Genomic DNA, 21,305 nt, shown 5'->3' on the forward strand with positions numbered 1-21,305 from the left:
ATACACGGGGAGCTAGCTGCTCGGTATAGAACGTGGGAGTCCTGCAGAGTTTCTCGCGATAGCTGCGTGCGTTCGGATCCATTTTAAACCTCGCCCCCGTTTTTCTCACGTTGAAAAAAAATCCCTAGATTTGAAAAATATTATTCCACGTTTTGCGACTGCGAAACGAGTCTCCCAAATAATTTTCTAGCTCTTACATATATACACATAAATCTGCTATATTCCAATCCTTTTCCATTCAGCAGCTTTTGTCTTTTTTATCGTATAACGGGAGTTTGTTTATTTATTTATTTTTATTTTTTTATTATTGTGAGACTCAACACTCAGTCAAGATTTTCTAGTTTCTTAGCATGAATTTCAAGTTCAACTTGAAAAATTCTTTGTTGTAATAAAGTATTACGAACGTATAAAAGAATCGAACAAAAATATGACAACTTTCATAGCGTACAAATATCATTTAAATGTGTTATCTCTTAAGATGTTGCTCGCCGGTATGGCCCAAATAAAATCCCACGGGAGTTCGTATTACAACTAATAATATTTATTAATGAATAATGGGCTTTGACATTTCTATTCAATTTACGCGTGTCATTACGAATTAACTCCGGTTGGCGTCGGCCATAGAATGTTGGTTATCTAGAGAGGACGTCTCGTAAGCATTATGTGTCTAACTTGTCCGTCGGACCTTTGCCTAACTATTTTCCATTCAGGTTATAAAACATAAAAGAGAATTACGAGTCGCTCGAATCGAGGCGATGGTTTTTCATCCGCAGCAGAACGAATGAAACGTGAATTGCGACGTCTATAAGCGACTGATCATTTAATTGAATGATTGATCGCGGGATAGAGATGTACATTTATTGTCGATAGGTGTAGTTGAGTGCGAGCTGCAAAGAAGCTTTCAACGATCCCGATCACGTTCGCTCCTTTCGGGTCCTTCCGCGGTTTCAAATACACACGTGAGTCGCGTTTTAGGATCGCCGTTACACGTGTGGTTCTGCAAAATCTTTCTCTCTTTCTCCCTCTCTCCCTCTCTCTCTCTCTATCTCTTTCTCTATTTTGTTCTTTTTCATTTCCTCTATGATCTGCCCTGCAATCGGGACTCGATGTATCGATTGGTAATAATTTGCCACTTTACCCCTTTAAAAAAAAAAAAAAGAAAGAAAAGTCGAAAACAAGAAGAAGAAGAGAGGGAATGAATGAAAGTAACGGAAAATGTACGATCATCGTTTCAACTCCGTCCGTAAGGTTGGAAAATTGTTTTCTCGATAATTGCAAGAGTATCGTATAAAAAGTGAATAGATATTTATTCGTCTATTACTTTACCCGTTTTTTACGTATTTTTTTATAAAATAAGTCGATCGAACGAGCCGCGAACAAAGGCTCCGATTTTTCAGTGTGTGAAATTCGTTCTTGAAGCGAGCATCGTTGATATATTATTGTAGATACTTATTCGAAGAATTTTCAATATATTTATTTATGAGAAACTGCACTGAGAAGATTGAATATTGCGCTATTCTTGAACGATGCTAGCTTTTGTACAATGTATACACATTTTTCGAATTACGATTTTTATCTACACGCGATTAAACCCGAGATTCGAAAATAACTATCAAAATAACGCATATAAAACGCACATCACTGCAGACATAAGTTGATCGGAACGATCTTCTGATGAAAAAAAATGTTTCATTTGTTTGACGGAAAGAAAGAGTGAAAAACAAAGTTGATGTATTTTGAGCTTCAGAGCATCGACAAAAACTTTCATTTCCTTCAATTTCCTCGAAATTTATGTTTCATCGTAAGTCGAGTTAAATTTCGTAGCGAAACAATCGACATTTCTGCAGAAAACATTAGGAGAAAAGTATGTATAGTTTCATAATTTTGCCTTTTTTTAAGATTCTCAAAACTTGAATCTTTTATTTAGTTCATTTTAAGAGCAATCTCAATATCAAGCAACGGTTTTTCCATAAATTTTTTACGGCACTTTAAAAGTTGTGAATCCAGAACAATCAATGTTCAATGGTTTCAAAATATGACTTGAATGTTTTAAATTTTTTACCTCACTTCACAACAAACGTGATCAATTTGAACAGAATGTAAATCTGATTTGTGATCAACTCTAAGAAAATACGATTTTTTAAAAATGGTTACAAAAAATTCGTCATTTTGAAGCATTTTTTTATAGAGCCAAAAATGAATTGAGAGTTTGAGAAGTAAAGGATTGAAATTACAGAGATATTTTACACATGTTTAATTAAGCAAAAATTTGTATATTCTCAATTCTGAAATAAGAACACAAAAAAAAAAAATACCAACTGTAAAATTTTCAATCAAATCAAAAATGATTAAATAGAAACCTTCTCGATTTGACTGCGTCAAATGTTTAACATAAACAAAATAAGCTTGTGTTTTCCGTGTGCCTTAATAAATTCGAAAATTTGACGAGGTCAATCGTTGTGAATATTACCAACAAATGGAGAAAAAAATATCATATTGAAGTTAGTAACGTTATCGTAACGATTCATACTGATGAAAATCCGTTATTTCACGATTTTGGAATTGTCTGAAATTTCGTCAACCGTAATAAAACAAAACACGATAACATTATTTCAGAATCTTAGTTCCTTCAAAATCATGAAGCTGAAGTTAGTAACGTTAACGTAACGAAACATTGTGGCGAAAAATTACTATTCCGCAAGTTTATAGTGACTTTAAAGAAGTTAAGTTTACGAAACACGAATACTAGGCCTAATGAATACATTTCGCCTTATTATGATTTACTGAATTTTTCGACATTCCTGCAAATGTGAAATAACGATTTTCCGAAACATTAATCATTACAACAACGTTACCAATTTCAGAAAATAGTGATTTTCCCCCAATGTTTCCTTACGATAACGTTACTAATTTCACCTATGTGAAACAGAATAAAACAGAGAATAAAATTGTAAAAACTCACCCGATAAAAATAGTACTGGTTGATATTTTCGGAAGAATTTGGAGTGCCGGTGGTTGCTACTTGAACGGTGCTCAAGTAAATGTGAGCGTATCCAGAGGTGTTCGTTGAATTTGCCGAATCTGCGGCGGAAGCGGGAATTTCGGTCGGTTGGTTGAAGTCGTCGCTGTTATTCGATTCGTCGTAGGGTGTTTTCAACAAATTTTCGAGAGACATATCTGACGGAGGATCAGCTCCTCGTTCTAAGCACTACATTTTTTAATCGGTATTTAATCGAGCCTCGAACCGCCCCATTTCTCCTCCTCTCATTCCCTTCTATTCTACAATCCTCAATTTATTTTTTTCTCTCTTTCTCTCTCTCTCTCTCAGTGTTGCACGATTACGTTACCCGTATTCTCATTTTCACCTTTCCGCTTCTCGTGTCGCTGCTGTTTCCACTGTAGCTCCTCTTGTCGCTGCATTCTTTTAAATTTATTTCAAATCGGAAGTCAAAATCGTTCCACGTCAATTCTAAACACCTTTATCAAGTTCACTTTTTTGTGGTTTGTTACATAACTTCAATTACACAGTTTATCTGATACTCACAAATTTTTCCATTTTTCGTATAATGTTTTTTAATATTAAAGCTGTATCGACGTTATAGATATCCGTGAGTTTCAAGCGAAATAATCAATCTTCTTCACCAAAAAATCGAAATGAAAAAAACCCAATCAGATTTTTATAAATAGATTATTTTGCCGAGAACATAAGCTTGAATAAAAAGAAAAAAAAAAATTTTAATCGAAATTCGCGTAATTTTTACAGATTCAGTGCATCGGTTTAATCAAGTTTGAAAATCAGAGCGTCGAGAATACATTTTACAAAAAATTCTCCAAAATAACTTTTTACAAACGAGTTATGAAATCAGCTGATTTCACGGTTCAGTTCCATGAACGTATGGCTTTTATTAGAGTTATAGGTACGTACATTCATCGCCGCAAGCTCCAGGATCATAGTTTTGCAGAAATTATTTATCGACTGTACAACAGCTGCTATGTACACAAATATGAATAACGTAGTCTTACAGTTTTCGATTTTTCTCTTTGACTATTATTTTTTTTTTTTTTTAAACAGAGAATAGGTTTATTGCCCGTACGAAACGATCGACGAACGTATACATATAATATCCCTTTGATGCTGGGTGCAGGCATTTACTACCTCGTCATAACGCGAATAAACATTTGTACCTCGGTATGAGAATTATATCTTTCTTCTTCTTAGTTTTATTATTAGTACAATGCGTATTTTATCCACTTTTTTTTTTTTTTTGAGAACTGGAAGGAGAATAGGAAGAGAATGAATAAGAAACCAGAAAAAGCAGGTAGAAGTGGAAAGTACAGAAACTCAAAGTTTTAAACTACTTTTGCGATAACTCGAGGATGTATGGGGCGTACAGTCGGGTCAAAAAAGTGTTGAAACAACCGCGTAATGAGACAAAGGTTTAAAAAATCTCAGTGAAATTTTTAATCGATCAAAGGATATTTTTTAAATTTATTTAACTTGATCAATTTCACTGAAACTTCTTAAGCCTCTATCTTTTCATGTTTTTGTTTGGACAGATTTTCGACTGGACTGTACGTCCCATATATTTCTAACTGTACGATTAAAGCAGGAAATTGGTGAGTTATTACTTTTACCACTTCTGTGTTACAGGTAATTCTACTCTGTTACTCAATTTTTTCCCCGCTAAATAAACAAGGACTTAATTTTCGTGCGATTTTCGCAAGCCTCCGGTTATTATGCTATGAATTCGACAATTTTACATTGATCTTTTATCCATCAAAGATCGAGCGAAATACGAGTTCAAAAAATTGACAATTTTCTTCTTTAAACATCCGCGCGTCAAATTTTCAGTGCACCAATAGGATAAGAAATGAACGAATAAAAATATATTCACATAGGCAAGGTCCAGCCAAACAATGATTTTATCACAAACAATCGGATCGTTTATACGGCAGGCGAGCTAATAAAAAAAATAAAACCAAAACGCCGGAGTTCCGATTAGGGATCAACGAATCCTGGCAGAATAATCCTGTTGCAAGCTAACAATAAAAATGAGTTTGAGGTCTGGAATTGTCGCGGCAAAAAAGTTCTCTCCTCGTTTCTCTCTTTCCAATTTTCTCTCTCTCTCTATCTTTCTTTTTTTCGAGCCCGGCTTCTCCTGTACCTAATAATCGCCAGAACACGCAGATTGTTTCCTTCTCAATTATCTTCTTCATAACAACCACATTTTACGGATTATTATCAAGCCGATTGCCAAACGCCGAAAGCTTTTTTTCCAGAATAGCGGCATTATCAAAAACTTCCGCATCCTCTCCCCTCTCCATTACCGTTTTGTAGGTATATCGACTTTCCTTTATGTCCAAAGTCTCCGAACGAGTGTATTTTCCAAAGCTTCACGATGGGACAAAATCTCCACCTCTCCCTGTTCAGTTTTCTGAACCCTAAATTACGTCGTCCGGAGTCTTATTACGAGTGGAAATTCGTGTCTGAATATCACTCAACGCACATTCAGCTGCAAGCTTCTTTAAATTTCTAACGACAATAATAACACGGACAATCGCTCGATCAATCTACGAATTTAAGTCTCAAATTCCCATCACTGATATTCCCGTGCCAAAAACTTTTTTAACATTTTTTTTCAGCTTCGGCGAGCTTTTTTTCTGAGCTTTTTCTTTGAGCGTATTCTGAGATTTTTCGAATCTGTCTATGGTTTGAGGCAAATTTTATATAAAAATTTCTCAACCGAGGATTACTCGGAGCTTATTGACATTCGGATTACTTAATCTGAAAAATTTTCTTCCTGCAGCAGTGAATAATTGCGAACTGAATATTATCTGAAGCCATCGTCTTAATGTGTTTTTAAGTAACATAGTCAAGAAGTCTCGGCTCTGAATTATATTTCACATTGCCGTTGTAACCCGAATGCAAAATAGTTAGGCCACGGTCCGTTGGACAAGTTAGACACATATTTGTATGAAACTTCCTCTCTAAATAACAAACCTTCTATGCTTGAGTTTTAGTTTTAGAGAAACGTAATTTTTCAAAACGTTGCGCACTCTCAAACTAAAAGTTTTCAAGCTATCCGTTTCAAATTTGGACACAAAATTCTTCACACCTTTCTTTACCTTCCTACGGAAGCTTTTTTTCTTCTCAACATTTTCATAATTTTACAAACGAAAATATAGTCTAAATTTGACACGTTTTTTTTCTCAAACCGCGGCCATTTTGTCAAATTTGATAAAAAAAAAAAAATAAAATAAAAAATAAAAATACCTCCATCGCAAGATAGTGGATTTCATACTGATTAATGATCTTTTCACTCATTTTGTTCGAAGACATTTTCAACCGCTAAAAATACTGTCAAAATAAAAACAAACGTTTAAAAATTTGTTTCTCTGCTCTTCGCGAGTGCTTCGATTTGACGTTAAGAAAAAATCTGACCGATTAGCGTGTTTGAAGCGTCGAAAATTAGCTATATTTCGACCCGTTATACTACGATGATCCCTTAATTAAACGATTCCAATTTTACTATACGTGTAACACTCCATAGAGCTAGGGATAGTGGCACGTTTATCTAAACGACGAAATCTAGTGCACCGTCGGATTGATAATAGTAAAGTGCATGCGTGACTGCGTGCATACACGTATGACACGGGTGTATATGTATTACAAACGGTTTTCCCACATCCGACGATCCGCGACGCCGTGCAGCAAGCTTCGCTGACAATTATGTGCAATTGCTCTGTTATAACACCGGCAATTATCGTAATTATTTAAAATATTTGTATCGACAAAATTTTCATTCTTTCCCAATGGCGCGGCACTGATATACGGAATTTTAACTCAAATTACTACACCGTTCGATTAGCAATTAAAACGTATCAAACAAACGAAAAAGGTAAAAAAAAATTTAAACCCAAAACTGAATTATTGATAGTTTTATAGTTTCTAGTTTTGTTTTTATTTCTTTTTTTCTTTCTCTTGATCATGCCTCGTTCTAATTAACAATTTTTCATTACTCTACCTATATCACGTACAACATTAGTCATTCTTTAAAATTTCGACATTTCGGACGTACGTTCGATAAACGTAACACAAGAATCAAGTTAATGGGATGAAATCGAAAATTCCAATTTAATCTAACGCAAATCGAGGCTCGAATTTCGATCGCAAGATGTTATTAAAGCACTTTATATTCGGCAGTACCCATTATTATACGTCTATACTAATTTTAGATTTAATTTTCCCGCATTGAAATTAAATCAAGAGATTTGGTCCGACCGCCATGCATGGGGTGAGAAAAGAATTAATCGCCCTCCGTGGCAGATTCAATTATAGGAAAACTGCACCAGCTGCACCTGCAGCACTGTTGCATTTTAATTTAGAAAACCTTGTGCATATTGCTGCGATATTTATTGTCTCCCTATCGAGCGCCGCAGTTAGTTATTTTCTCCACACCTCTTAATCAGACTTCAATTTCATCTCGAAGCATTGATTTTATAAGCCAATATATCGGGTTTCATTTTATTCCTTCCGTGTGATATTTCTAAATCTTTCAAAGTAATCGTTATCATTGTTTATCCGACAATAATGCTCGTACAATTATTTTTAAAGCACATTTTTACCCGTATTTCAAATAAATTTTCACCGATCACATTTATACCTTATATGTATTACATATTCGCTATTCGTGTTCCGATGATTGGATTATTAAAGAGGATTCTTGAGATCGCAATCAGAAACAATGCGAAAGTACCTGTACAAGGCTTTGATGAATATCTGATCAGCATTCTTTACGGTTACAGAAAACCAAGATGTATATGTTATACTTTAATGAACTTCCCGTCGATTGTTCGCTTGCACGAATAAATGTAACCCCCGTGAACGACATAATATTTCATTAATGTAGATCCGAAAATTTGAACAAAATATGTCCCTTGTGACTTCCTTGAAACAATTTGTTCACTTTGCAACGTTAAAACAAAGCTCCACCGCGAAATTACCGATTGTATATGACTGATCGACAAGATTATGATTGTTCAAAGAAACCGTGTATAAATTTGTCTTTGACAATAACAAGCTTGAATTATAAAAATGCTCAACTGAAAGGTGGATCCGTACAAAAAAATATTCTGTATTACGTATCTATTAAGGTGTTACAGAAGAAAATAATTAGACAATTTTCCACCATGGCACCCCCTATAAAGTTTGTTCAAGTTAAAATAAAGGTTCCGTTAAAAAATGAGCGCTCGACGTTATCTGGAAAGATCGCGCTCAGTTGATTCTTTGCTTTTATACATTTTCTCAAATTTAACAAGTATCGTGAATAAATTTCTTTTATTGCTTACATCAATCGTGATATCGAATTAGTTCACAAAGAATACCGACGGTTGTAATATTAAGTATCCAGTGGATGTTTGAAAAGCGTATCTGACAACATGTTTTAAATTCAAAAAAATGTAAAAAAAAATGTGAAAAATCAACTGAGCACGATCTTCCACAAAACGTAGAACGCTATCTTGTTACAGAATCTTTGTTTTAATCCAAACAAACTTTTTGGGAGGTGCGACGATAGAAAAGTGTAAAATATTTTTTTCTCAAACACTCTGATATCTATATACATTTGCAGAAGTCTGCGGATGAGAATAACCACGGAAAATTTTTTAACTTTCTCGATAGACTCGGACTCATTTTTCTTCGAAACTTTTTGATTACTTCTTAACATGAATTCTTTCCCCACGTTTCATGATTCATATGAAATTTTTCGGCGAAATTCATGCGAGATTGGATATTTTTGTGACAGAATAAAATGTCAATCAATTTCAAGAGTCGTGTATGTTTTTTTTTATTTCTTTGATGAATCCGAGCAAGACGTTTAACCGATTTTAATGAAAATTTGTTAGTCTAAGTTGATGAATTCGCTAAATTCAACCTATAAACACTGTTTCAAATCTAGTTAAGTCGACTGATTGTGCAGGTAACTTCATTTTCGTAATCTCTGAATAATTTCTGCAAGACCAATTTTACTTTGCTTATAATAAAGTTAGATCTAAAGTGTTTGATAAACAATGTAGATATGCAGGTGAAAAATGCGTTCAAGACATATTTCGTCAAGCTCGTACACCAAAATTCAGAGAAATTCGTCAGAAAGAAAATAGCTGTCAAGTAAGAGAAGTTAAAAATCCACGAAAAGATACCAACATTTCCTTATTATCGCTTTCTAACAGGAAACATAGAATAAAAAATAGTACGACCAACATGTAGATGGAAAATTGTGCAAAACATGACAAAAATTCTTGACAAAGTAGGAAAAATATATTGTTACTATCTTTTCTCGAGAAAATAAACCGAAGAATCGACAACAATGAAGAATGACAAAAATGAAAAGAAAATTGTACATTATACATATTTAAGAAACAACCCCCTTATAAAATGCAGAGAGCTGAAGAAGATATTTCAGAAAAATTGTTCGGTGCCGATTTCCGCAGGAGGAAAATATAACTGCGTTATCAAGGGATGATAATTTACCCTCATGTGTAATTTTATATGCATATATATATATATATATAATGTAAGTATATCTGAATCTCACCTAACATGTAAAATCGATAAAAAATACTGTATATTTTGAATATAATAAATCCGCAAAATTCATGGCGCGGCTAATCTGATTTTACGGTGAAAGTTTTTGTATCGCGTCTTGATATTGAGCTACACAATTGGAACAGCGGTAATATCCCGACGCAGGGTTGTTGAAAGGAGAAGAATAAATTTCGGCGGGCCGCGACGACGCGATTTCACGTCCTCCAGGAACCGGCAAACTTGAAGGAGGAGCGTGGAGAACCGACTTGAACGACGCGCGAAATGCCACTGAAACCACGCGCCGCTTCTCGCGGTTTTCTCGCCAACGAAACGCTAACGCGCGACTCTGATTCTCCGGCGTCGTCGTCGTCGTCGCGCGCCTGCTCCTCGACGACATCCGTATCCACGGTAAAGCTCACTTTAAGGTCGTGACGGACCCTCGAGTCTTACAAACGATGAATCCGGCTGATCGTATTTTTTGCGAAAAAAAAAAATTGACGATTAGGATACAAAGTATGGGGTGCAATTGTAGAGTAATATCTATTAATGACTCAAGCTTGCGGCTAACTTGTTTCCGATCCGAAACAAAATGCGAGTTCGATTCTATACGAATTATGTGAAAATGACTCCCAATCTCTCACGTCGGCTGCATCGCCAGTCATTGTCACATAATTCGTATAGAATCGAACTCGCATTTTGTTTCTGACCAAAACAAGTTAGCCGAAACCAAATGCGAGTTCGATTCTATACGAATCGTGTGACAATGACTTCTAATCTATCACGGTGGCTGCATCGCCAGTCATTGTCACGTAATTTATGTAGAATCGAACTTGCATTTTTTCAGATAGAAACAAGTTAGCTGTAAGATTAAGGCATTTATGCATTTCACTGTACATACATAATTAATATTCATTAATGCCTTAATCTTCTGGCTAACTTGTTTTCGGTCCGAAACGAAATGCGAGTTCGATTCTATGCGAATTATGTGAAAATGACTCCCAATCTCTCACGTCGGCTGCATCGCCAGTCATTGTCACATAATTCGTATAAAGTCGGATCGCATTTTTTTCAGACCGAAACAAGTTAGACGGAAAGGGAGGGCATTAGTGAACATTACTTTACATCAGCGGACCATAACGTCAAAATTAAGAAGAATCAGCTGCAAGTATAACATTTGAAGTGTTTCCGCCGTTTTTTTCTTTTTAATTTCGCTTAATGAGCGTGAAACACAATTAAACATTCTGTCATCTCCCAACGTTTGAAACGACTATATTACTAAAAAGGAGAAAAACGGGATGTCAATGGTAAAACAGGAAATATCGATCGAGGAAACAAATCGTTTTTTACAGTTTTTTTTTTTTTTTTTCCTGAGCGACGAAATCGCTGGGAATTATTTGTAAAATTGAAGGGTTTATGATCACGCGTTTTTTGGCACTGAGAGAAATTCGTGATCCGATGATACAGTAACGAAAATATGGCACAATAACTAACCTCAAAGTGAGTGAGAATCAATTGCAAGTATACTTGAAGTATTTCCATCTAGGATTTAAACTTCGTTTAGCTACCACTCAACCTTTAACCAAAATTCTATTATTTCCTAAAATATGAAACGATTCTATTACGCGGTAGATGAGAAAAGTATAAAATAGTGTTCGGCAGTTTTTGTCGGGAAAACAGGAATTATCGATCGAGCTAATTTTAGAAAATTTCAAGTTGTTCCGAGCTAATTTTAACAATTAATCTTCCTTATTTTGACCATTTTTTTAGTTATACTTAAAAATCTTGGACAATCGTAAATAATTTATAGCAGCTTTATGAGGTCAGTTCACAGAGTCACAAGTTTAAGTAATTTTTATTTGTTTAGAGATATTTTGAGGAATTTCGATCAACATTGAGCCATCTGAAACTGATTCCAGTTCAAACGTTACTTATTTTAGAACCATTTCGAAATTTTCAGGGCTTCTTTCGGTTTCTGAAAATAATGTTATTTGTTTGAACAAAAGCGTTGGGAGGATGAAAATTGATGTTTTAATTATGACAATATTTGTCAGGCCCAAATATAGTTAGTGAATTCCGAGCTCTCCGTTTAGCGCACGCACTTGGCCAAGATTTAATTTTTTTGAAGAGAGGTCCGAATCTAGGCTTGGAAGTGTCCAAAAATTAAAACGTGAACATGACATTTACAACGTATATGTTACACCAATGTACAACAGCTGTTAATTATGCAAACGATAAACGCGTTCCGAGCTTTCAATGACTTCTTACAGCGTATTAAATTACTGGGAATCACGTTTTCAATCGTTTACATCATACGAAAACTGCTTTAGCGAGCAGCCCACACAAATTGTAGTACTTTGATTGCTCCAGTTTAATAAAGTATATATAATTCAACGTTCGTTGTAGGACGCTGAGATTTTTTTTCACATTCTTTAAGTAGTTTTCATTTCTCATTTTGCATCTTCTCATTTTTTTTTTTTTTTTTTTCACCGCTCTTTTTAGAATCGCACATGTGGCAAAAAGTCGCCAAGCTCGTGGAATTTCGGCTGCTGCTGCTATTTCGTTTCAAAATACTCACGTCGAAATGGAGACAGTAACCGTTGTTTCCGGTGAAATTGGGGCAGCTTCTCATTAAGCTTGTAACTGGAAAGTGTTATTGCCAGTCGTTGACCACAGAGGGTGCTACAAATATCGCCTTGAAATAGAAGCGAGTCATGTTCATAATATATATATTATATAAGACATATATAATGCACAAATGTATGTACGTATTGTTTAATGATGTTATCGTTCTTTTTTTTCAAGCCAGTGAAACCTTTATTGAACGTGAAATTTTTGTATTATTTGTCCTTTGTTCTTTTAAAAGTTGAATTTGAATACGAATACCCTCGATAAAATTGGACTTGCCGAAATTAAAACTTTGAAATAGGAGTAAAGCGAAGAAACTTTGAACGAGAGGGAACGAAGAAAGAGAACTAAAGACATGAGAAAAAAAAAAAATAAATACACTTTAATTGAAATCGAATCAAATCTCTAAGTGTTGGAAAATTTATCTATTCGTTGGTAGACCAATGACGAAATTATTTGACAAGCAAAGAGGTGTGCGGGTGGGGGGAAAAAAGAAAAAGTCATAAAACATTGATTTATTATAGCCCTATTCCGGTAAAAAATCATCAATATTCGTTAATTCGTTTATATTGTACAGTTATGGGATTAACAAGTTTCACGTTAAGAAAAAATGGGCGAGACGGGCCGAATAGCGGGGGTGAAAAACGGCGAAAGCAATAAGTTAGCACGTTTATTTTCAGCGTCGTAATTTATAAAAACCATCTAATATGCTAAAGTAGGAACAATTTCCTTAGCGAATACATTTTCAGCACAGACTTAAAAATCGATGAAAAATTCTTAATTGTTTAATAATTCTTGTTATTTTTTTCCTCATTTTTTTCGACTCCTCATAACAGCTTTCACTTTGTAGTCTTTTCTCGCAAGGACTCGTTTCTACGTACCTACGACGGTGTATCAAATTTTTTTTTCTCCTTCCGATAAAAATTTATATCTTCACGGTTCATAGAAGCGAGTCTAAACAGAAGCCGCCGGCGCACTTCCTTCGCTCATGAATTTCACAAAGGATCGAACGAAAGGGATACGCTCAGAGGGCTCGAAGGCTGCCTAGTAGAGGGTTACTGTAATAATTGAACAACATCGCTATGCACTCGAGGTGATGCCCTAGGGGGACTGTTATGGAACATACCTTCCTACCTACGAGTGGGAATATTTCTGCCTTCAATTGAGAATGCCGAATTTATTCCCCGTCAGTTACAGAAGGGGACGCGTAAAAAGAGATGAAAAAGAAATAGAGAAACAGTCGGAACCAACTTGCTAAAAGCTAAGAAAAACTCCAAGTTCAAGGTGAAGCGATCTTTCTCATTTTGCTTCTTCTTCTTCTTCGATAACTGTATTCGGTTGTCCAACTCATGGAAAATTTTCAACCCCCATCAGCAGTGAAACCGAATTAATGTGCTCTTCTTAGAAATCTGTCTGAAATCTGTTGCCGTTATTGGAACGAATTCGGAGACACTTGATTTGGCGATTGTAACTGGAAGGATTAGTTAATTGCTAATGAACTGTTTCACAATTTATTTTCTACGATTAGAATTGTCGCCACTGAAATTGGAGTTGTCGTATGTGGATTTACTACACCGGGGTGAGTATATAACACATCGGTGGTAGAAAAGTGGTATTGGAAGGGTGAAATATTTGAACGCTTTCAGAGTTGGACGATAAATTCCAGAGCGACAGTGAAGATACAGAGCTGAGGTAAATTTCTATTTGAAGAATCCCACTTCCTTCACTCCGCGCAATTCTCAAACCTTTTTCAACAATCATTTTGGTCCGTCGCCAAACGTTCGTCACCCGAGGGATTCGCTCCATCTCCCAAAGCGGTTGCATCTTTATTCTCTGGCTAAAACGAGATTTGCTTAAATTTTTTTTTTTTTTTCTTTTATCCCAACCATTCCTAGCTGTCTAGCTTCACTTTCTTTGCGATTCTGATTTATGGAAAAATTCAACCAGAAATAAGTCGAAAGAAGAACGATCGGCAAAATATTATGAAGAACGATTTTCTCATTTCTGTCGTTTTCTTCCTGTTTTACGTTATGTTCCGAGGATGAAGACTGACGTACGTCAATCATTAGCTCCAAATTTGCAATCGTGAAAAATGTTTAAACTAACGAGATAGCGAATATATTGGTGAAAATCCAATCTGAATGTTCCACCATGAATGAATTGACACTGGTTATATTTGCAAATGTCTCACGGGATATCTTAAGTAACCCAAATCTGCAACGAAAACCTCCTTTAATTAAAAAAAAATATTATAGATGTATGAAGGTTTTAATGCGCCGAATCTATATCTGCTTTCCATTTTTTTGCCGTATATTACATTATACGATTTTTTCTTTTTCTTTCATTGTTCGAAATTCAGATTTTCTTGTATTTTGTTTTGCATTCACAATACTTTAATCCATTTAAATATTATCTGTATGTACAAAATCAGATCGTACCGATGAAAAGAAAATTTGAGGGAGATATTAGAAAGAGAAGAGGTTCGTCGTGAAACTCTAATCGATGATATGAAAAGAGAGAAAACTACAAGGTAATTGGAATTATACTATGTAGTAGATAGATTGTCTTATAATTTTAAGATTTCAACTTTTTGAATTTATACATTTTTTTTTCTAAACATTTTTATAAACTAAAACCTTGTCATTGACGGTTGAAATTATGAGGATCTCTACTGACATGTAGAAGGTCCGAGTGTGTCAGAGAACGAATTCCGGTTCACTACAATTTTGGTATCGATATAAGCTTTGAACTCAGCCTTCTTATTTTTATTTAAAATTTCAAATGCGTTGTTTATTACTTCAACTAAAAGGCTTTGTATTACTGCTCAAAAGGGATTTCTACATCAAATATTTAACACGAAAGTTATAGTCTGATCAGATGCTAAATGAACAGAAAATTTTGATTGATATGACATGGAGAGTTATAGTCAGTAAACTGAATGGAATTGTTGAAATTGAATAAACCGTTCAGTTAGTTTACCAAGATCAGTTTTGCGATAAATATTTCACCACACTGCTTACATTTCGCCGGCAGATAGGCAATCGTTGTTACATCTGTCACGCAGTCTCTCAAATGTAACTTCGGTTGCCTACTTACCGGCGAAACATCGTTCGCCTCGAAAACACCCGGTATACGAGTATATCGAAGTTCAGCTTCTAGTCTCTTGTTCGAAAGATTCTTTTGTGTCTAGAAATGAAACCATTACTTTTACACATTTTTTCATGCGAGCGATCGTGTTGAGATTTGCTTGCTCGACTTCAAGATGAATTTCAGTGACTTCATTTGTTTAACTTTCGTGTTTGGTGATTGTTCTATCATCTTCTAATCTAACGCGTCTGATTTCTACTGGCTTTAATTGGAACTTGCAAGACCATGCGGAATAGAAATATTTTTTTTTTTTTTGTCTTCAGTTGCGGACGATATTACCGCCTGTTAAATTTGTGTTTAAGAAATGGAGGCGATAAAAGGTTATCGAATAGCCTGCGCGTTGCTAAAACTTGAAGTAAAACAGTATTCATTACCTAACTCGTCTTGATGTGTTGCTGTGCCAATAACTTGGCATTATCGTTATTCACTTTTCACCTTTCTTAGATCACATAACGAGAATTTACGAAATGGTACAACACAATATCACTGCTCTGAAAATATAAAAACCAGATAATCTTCCCTGCCCCAGTTCGTGTGTTTCTTTGTTTTTTGAGAAATCAGAGTAACCAGATAATCACATTTTTGTACGTGCATACTTAAAATAAAGTCGGTGTTTTTCTCTGCACATCGGATGATAGTGGACCGATACGTGTTCCTATTTTTCAAGCCTCCTTTTCTATCCTTGTTAGACGCGAACGTTTACCCTGTAAAACCGCATTGTCCCAGGTAAGGAGTGCAATCGTTTGAATTCATCGCGGAGTATGAAAACGTACTTCAAAAATAAAATATCTTTAGTCGGTAGGAAGCTTAGTATTGTCAGATAGATTGCATGGATTATTGGGATAGATAAATAAACGTGCTCTTAGTTAGGCTTGCTATACAGGAACGAATTTTATATGATACTAGTGTATGGTATAGTGTGTGTCTGTGTGTGTATGTGAATACATATATAGATATACAAAGTATAATAGTTTCAAGCTAACACTTAGGAAAAAACTGTAAACAACCGAAGTATTCTTTTTCACAAAAAGCAAAAAATATTACAGCGTTTACTTCAATAATTTCTTTCCCATAACTTTCATGAACTTCGGCTCAACTCCAGGAAAGGCGACATTTCCTTCGTCGTCGAGGATTTCCGTATACTTTCTCTCAACCAGAACTTCAAAACCGTTCCGGGCAGCCACAATCTGGGATGCGGTACCCGTAAAAATTGTCTCTGTCGCGGGTATCTGATAAGCCTGGCCAATGTCGGTGCTGAAAGTGAAATCGATTTGAACGTAGCCCTGCTTTCCCATCTCCACATGATTAACAAACTTAACAATGCTCGCTGTTACTGACCGTGCCTGAAGAAGGGCGTCTGCAACACCTTGCCCTCTGTAACTGGGATTCACGCTGAGACCAAATGCACCAAGGTATCTGTCAACTCCGTACATTTTGGCCATATCGACTTCAGCCGCTAACCGGAATTGAGTTCCCATCACGGTCTTCATTTTTCTCGTTCGTACCTGTGCAGTAAAAAAATAATCGAATCACTGACTTTGAGAATCAACGTGGAAATGAAGAGGGAATTTGTAATGTATGCAAAATTTGTAACGTGTCAACAGTTGGATCAAAAACGTATTCAAACAAGAAGTTGATTCTACAAAGGTTCGGAATGTTTTACTGATTTGTGAAACGAAACGAGTTACGTACATCTGAATGGAAAAACTCCCCATGACGCCGGAATAAATTTTAGAACACTGAATTTTAACTCGAAACACTTCGTTTTTACGAACAATATCAAAAAAAAAAAATTATTCCACAGATTTTTCATAAAAAAAATCCATGTCACTTGACTAATTCTAACTCGCAATAGCTCGCTGTGTTTGTAAATGACTTCTCCTTGAAAAATTTGACTACCACCCGCAAAATCCGGATGTCTACCCAATGACCGGAAAATATGCGTTGTTAAAAGTAAAAAAAAAAATCCCACCTCTATCGCGCTTGTCAATTTATCCTCGTCCTCATTCGTACAAACGAAGAGAACGTTGACTCCAACAATTTCAGACTTCTTATCGGATTCGAAATTCTCCCTGATAGCAACGAGGCTGACCCCCTGACGAAGCGTCTCTTTCCATAACGTACGAATTTCTTTCATGGCAATTGGGTCGCTCAGCAATTCTATTCGATGTATGAGAATCAGTGTTATTTCGCCCAAATTAACAGGTCCCGGTTACGTAATTTTCACCTACTCTGGCTTACGGTTATCGTTTCTTCGGCAGTAAAGTACTTTGTCATAAAATCAACCAATTCTTCCTCCATCGATTCAGGAACCTCTTGGATGATGAATCTCGGTACTTCTCCACTCGGCATCTTTTTCCGACCGTCAACGACCCGCCAAACACGCTTCGGACCTTCAGGACGCTTCCAGGAAAGCCTAGAGAGGTTTATGTAATCGACGTACTTCTCACTGTAATCGCCCTCCATTCTCGGATTGAAAGATTTTCGACGAGTTTTATCAAAATTCAAGATTTCTCGAATACAGCTTTCTCTTCGTTTCTACTGTGATGTCCTAATAAGGGTTACGGATAAACTTCTGTCGATTAACAGTCTCAACAGTTACCAACGATTTCAACTGGTTATTTTCTAATACTGCGATAGATTGAGGTCAACAAATCTTCTATATAAATGGCGGATAAAAATAATAATCTTATCACCGCTAACCTACTACTGAAAGGAATCCATGCATTAGATCGTAAATGTATACGAAGTCATAGTTGGTATTGTTAACGTATCAATACAAAGATAAAAAAATACATTATCTTGCAATTTTTTAATCACTCTCAAGGACCCCACTTTTCAAAATATAAGCATGTTTTGTTCATTATTGTAGTATGCCAAGTTTTAGACAATCCTAAAGGTGTGAAGTTACAATTTTTCCTTGTAAGTAAATGTGCCGAAACAACTACCAGTTCGTTACTCGATAGAAAAGAATATCTTAGTTAATCAATATCAATTTTCTATTCACAATTTTTTTCATCCAATTATCACACTTTGAATTAGCAAATATTATAAATAAATAGCCCTTCACTTACCGCATTTATAACCTCAAATATTCTGGAACAGTATCGCCTGAACGCTGTTCAATCACACTCGCGAATAAAGTTGTGAGTCCTTCGCTGGTATAAATCAGTATCAAAATGACTTGAACTTCGATCTTCACAATGCGCAATAGATAAACGTTGTTTTTCAATAATGATAAACGAAATTTAAATTTATACAGGTACTGTATTTACTGGCTGAGTTGCGTAACCTACGCGTGCGTATCCACACACATGTTGTTGAGAAATCTTAACTTAACTGATATCGTTATCGTTTTTACTGCAACAAATGAAATCGCACTGTTAAGAACGTTCATGACGTTACGTGTATTCACTGTGCAACGCTCGGTCGAGAAATAACAATTTGTCGGAATTGTAGACGAATTCTAATCACAGTAATAACCAGTCGCTGTTAGTATTGGTCGCCGGCTTCTTTTATGCAAATAAGTGTTATATCACCGACAGAAGTCAGTCAAGAAAATAAGCAGCTTCAGGTTACCGCAGAGCAACGCAGCTTTTCAGCCAGATGAGAATGACAAGCAAAATATGTATAAAATTTTTACTGATACAGTAAACCCAAAGTAACGTCATTTGCGCAGCAAACAGAGATTGTAAATTTCATTCAGTTCGCACGTTGTGATCGTTGTCAAGGAGAGAGAAAAAAAAAATCACAGAAACGTATAATTAAACAAGTAACTTTTATACCCACTGTTGTAATCCTGCGGGTATTTTTAACCGGTTATTGCAACTGTTTGTTCAAAATTAACACATTCTAACTTTGAAATTCAAGAAAGCGTGGATGTGACCATAAGAGTAGGTATTATATAATTCCAATATCTGATCTTGCCTCTCGTCCATTTCAATATTGATTCATCTTTCGAATCGGCACTCCCATACTGCAGCTCTTGACTCTTGTCATCGCGCGAATGGATGAGAAAAATTTCAATATTCATAGAATTTCTGCTGTTGGTTGTGTTGAATATGAAAAAAAAAAGGTTCTCACTCGGAAGCAAAACATCCCTCTTAATCCGTCCCATTTTTCAGCAATTCAGATCGATTCAAAGGATCGACGATACGCGAAAATTAATTACTGGGATGTACGTTTAAGCGATTTTTCAACAAAAAACAAATAGTTATTCATCTGAATAGAAATTACAAGACAAGTTCGGCATTCGACTTTGTCGTGTGTTTACGTTCGCAATAAAATATTCATTATACGCCTTACTTTTGTGCAGTCAACCTTCGAAAATTATGCTCTTCAATAATGCATGTTTACTAGTAAGGTGGGAAATACCGTATGCCTGTTATATGTGATAAGACTCTACTTTTATGTCTCGGACTGGCTTTATGATTTTTTGTATGAAAGTACATGACGAAAAACAAAATTGCAATTTTTTTCAGAATTTTTCGACGCAACGTAGCTGAAGTATGATTTAATAACTTGAAAAAAAAAACACACTTTCTAAAATCGGATAAAAATTCACAATAATCTTACAAAAAGTAACAACATTTTTCACACCTATTACAAAATGGAGATTTCATAACTACGAAAGATAAATAAGAAAAGTGAAAAAAAAAAAAATGAATCATATTATTGGATTGCATTTTTGACATTAGAATGAACGTGAAAGCTCATATTTTATTAGATTCTGCTAAATTTTTTCAGACCTTAGAAAGTGGAGTTTTCTTTTTCAAGTTTTTAAATCATACATCTGATACACCGATTACTTTCAAAAAAGGAACGGTAAAGCCAATCCGAGACGTCGACGTAGAATCTTCGACGTGATGTCATGGAATGCCCTATACATATACTTACTTTACTGACGAAGCTTTATTGAGCCAACACTTGTATTCTCTTACGAAACCTCTAATCACCGACGGTATTTCCAATCATATACCATAATCTTTTACGGCATAAACGAAAATCAGACACGCTTGCTATTTTCACAGTTCAAGAGACGAGGTCAACAACTAAACGTCTACCAAAGTATCGGCATCTCTTCACCTCTAAAGTGAAATATCTTTGTAGAAAGATTCGATATGCAGTCGTTCAAAACTCGTCGCATGTGAAGAATTTTCAACAATATTTTACTGCTGTTGGTCTGTACGAGTATTTCGATCGGGAATAAAAACTGCGTCGAAAAGTGGAATCGCGTCAACGGGAGATGATTCAAGGTTAAGGTTTTCTGGGAGTCTTAACTGTAAACACGCAGTTTGAAGCCAACTAAAAATGGAGAACAACCAAAGTACGGTTGTTCGTAATTAGAGAGCATCGGATGTGATTAAAAATACCGAAATCACCTGTTGAAAACAATTCGCCCAAGATATTAACTTTTGAGCAACAGCCTGCAAGCAGCATAGCAAGGCGGGTTCTACACGCAGTTTCCTGTTACCGACACTTACCGACATTCTCCCCAGACTCAAACCCTTGTCACGTGGTTGATATTAAATACGTATGTTTGTGTATGCGCGCGCACCTTTTAGCATTCTTAGAGCGATAGTAACCCAACACCCCAGATCGATGGATCTGAATGTACCGCGGCTATCGGTCGACCTTTGATATCAAACCGACATCCGAGTAAGTGAAAAACAATTCTCAGTACCATTAATTTTGGAATGTCGCATGGTTGATAACGTGGAAAAGGAATGTGAGGTGGTTTATGTTACACATCACCGATATCCGAGTGGATAAAAAACAATTCTCGGAACTATTGATTTTGGAATGTCACGTGGTTGATAACGTGGGAAAAGAATGTGGGGGTGGTTGATGTTACACATCAGCAGTCCTACCGTAGGAAAGGAATTTGGAGTGGTTAATGTTACACATCAGTAGTCCTATCGTGGGAAAGGAATGCGGGACGGTAAAAAAG

The 21,305-nt window shown here is 35.7% G+C and overlaps 2 protein-coding genes across 4 annotated transcripts in view; both read right to left on the reverse strand.

Annotated features, from left to right (window-relative positions):
* The window catches only part of CCAP-R (Crustacean cardioactive peptide receptor), a 49,698-nt gene extending 39,868 nt beyond the window's left edge, over positions 1 to 9,830 (reverse strand). The window contains exons 1-2 of the mRNA XM_046621892.2: positions 9,594 to 9,830; positions 2,963 to 3,636 (exon numbers count right to left, since the gene is read on the reverse strand). Coding sequence (XP_046477848.1) covers positions 2,963 to 3,175 — 213 coding nt within the window. The 5' untranslated portion in view covers positions 3,176 to 3,636; positions 9,594 to 9,830. The remainder of the gene's footprint in view (positions 1 to 2,962; positions 3,637 to 9,593) is intronic.
* A 4,189-nt stretch (positions 9,831 to 14,019) lies between these two features.
* Positions 14,020 to 18,786, reverse strand: LOC124216504 (uncharacterized). 3 transcript variants are annotated; one of them, XM_046621074.2, is made up of 6 exons: positions 18,430 to 18,786; positions 17,587 to 17,771; positions 17,328 to 17,515; positions 16,694 to 16,860; positions 16,409 to 16,609; positions 14,020 to 16,059 (listed from the first exon to the last, which is right to left on the reverse strand). In XM_046621074.2, exons 1-6 carry the CDS (start codon positions 18,432 to 18,434, stop codon positions 16,041 to 16,043), a joined length of 765 nt encoding a protein of 254 aa, XP_046477030.1. In that variant the 5' UTR covers positions 18,435 to 18,786; the 3' UTR covers positions 14,020 to 16,040. The 3 variants fall into 3 exon arrangements, with proteins under 3 accessions (XP_046477030.1, XP_046477028.1, XP_046477029.1); XM_046621072.2 differs by having other exon boundaries at positions 17,587 to 17,906; positions 18,430 to 18,785; XM_046621073.2 differs by lacking the exon at positions 14,020 to 16,059 and having other exon boundaries at positions 16,355 to 16,609; positions 17,587 to 17,906; positions 18,430 to 18,784.
* Between the last annotated feature and the right edge of the window lie 2,519 nt (positions 18,787 to 21,305).

The sequence above is a fragment of the Neodiprion pinetum genome, chromosome 4, assembly GCF_021155775.2.
Source record: "Neodiprion pinetum isolate iyNeoPine1 chromosome 4, iyNeoPine1.2, whole genome shotgun sequence".
NCBI lineage: Eukaryota > Metazoa > Arthropoda > Insecta > Hymenoptera > Diprionidae > Neodiprion > Neodiprion pinetum.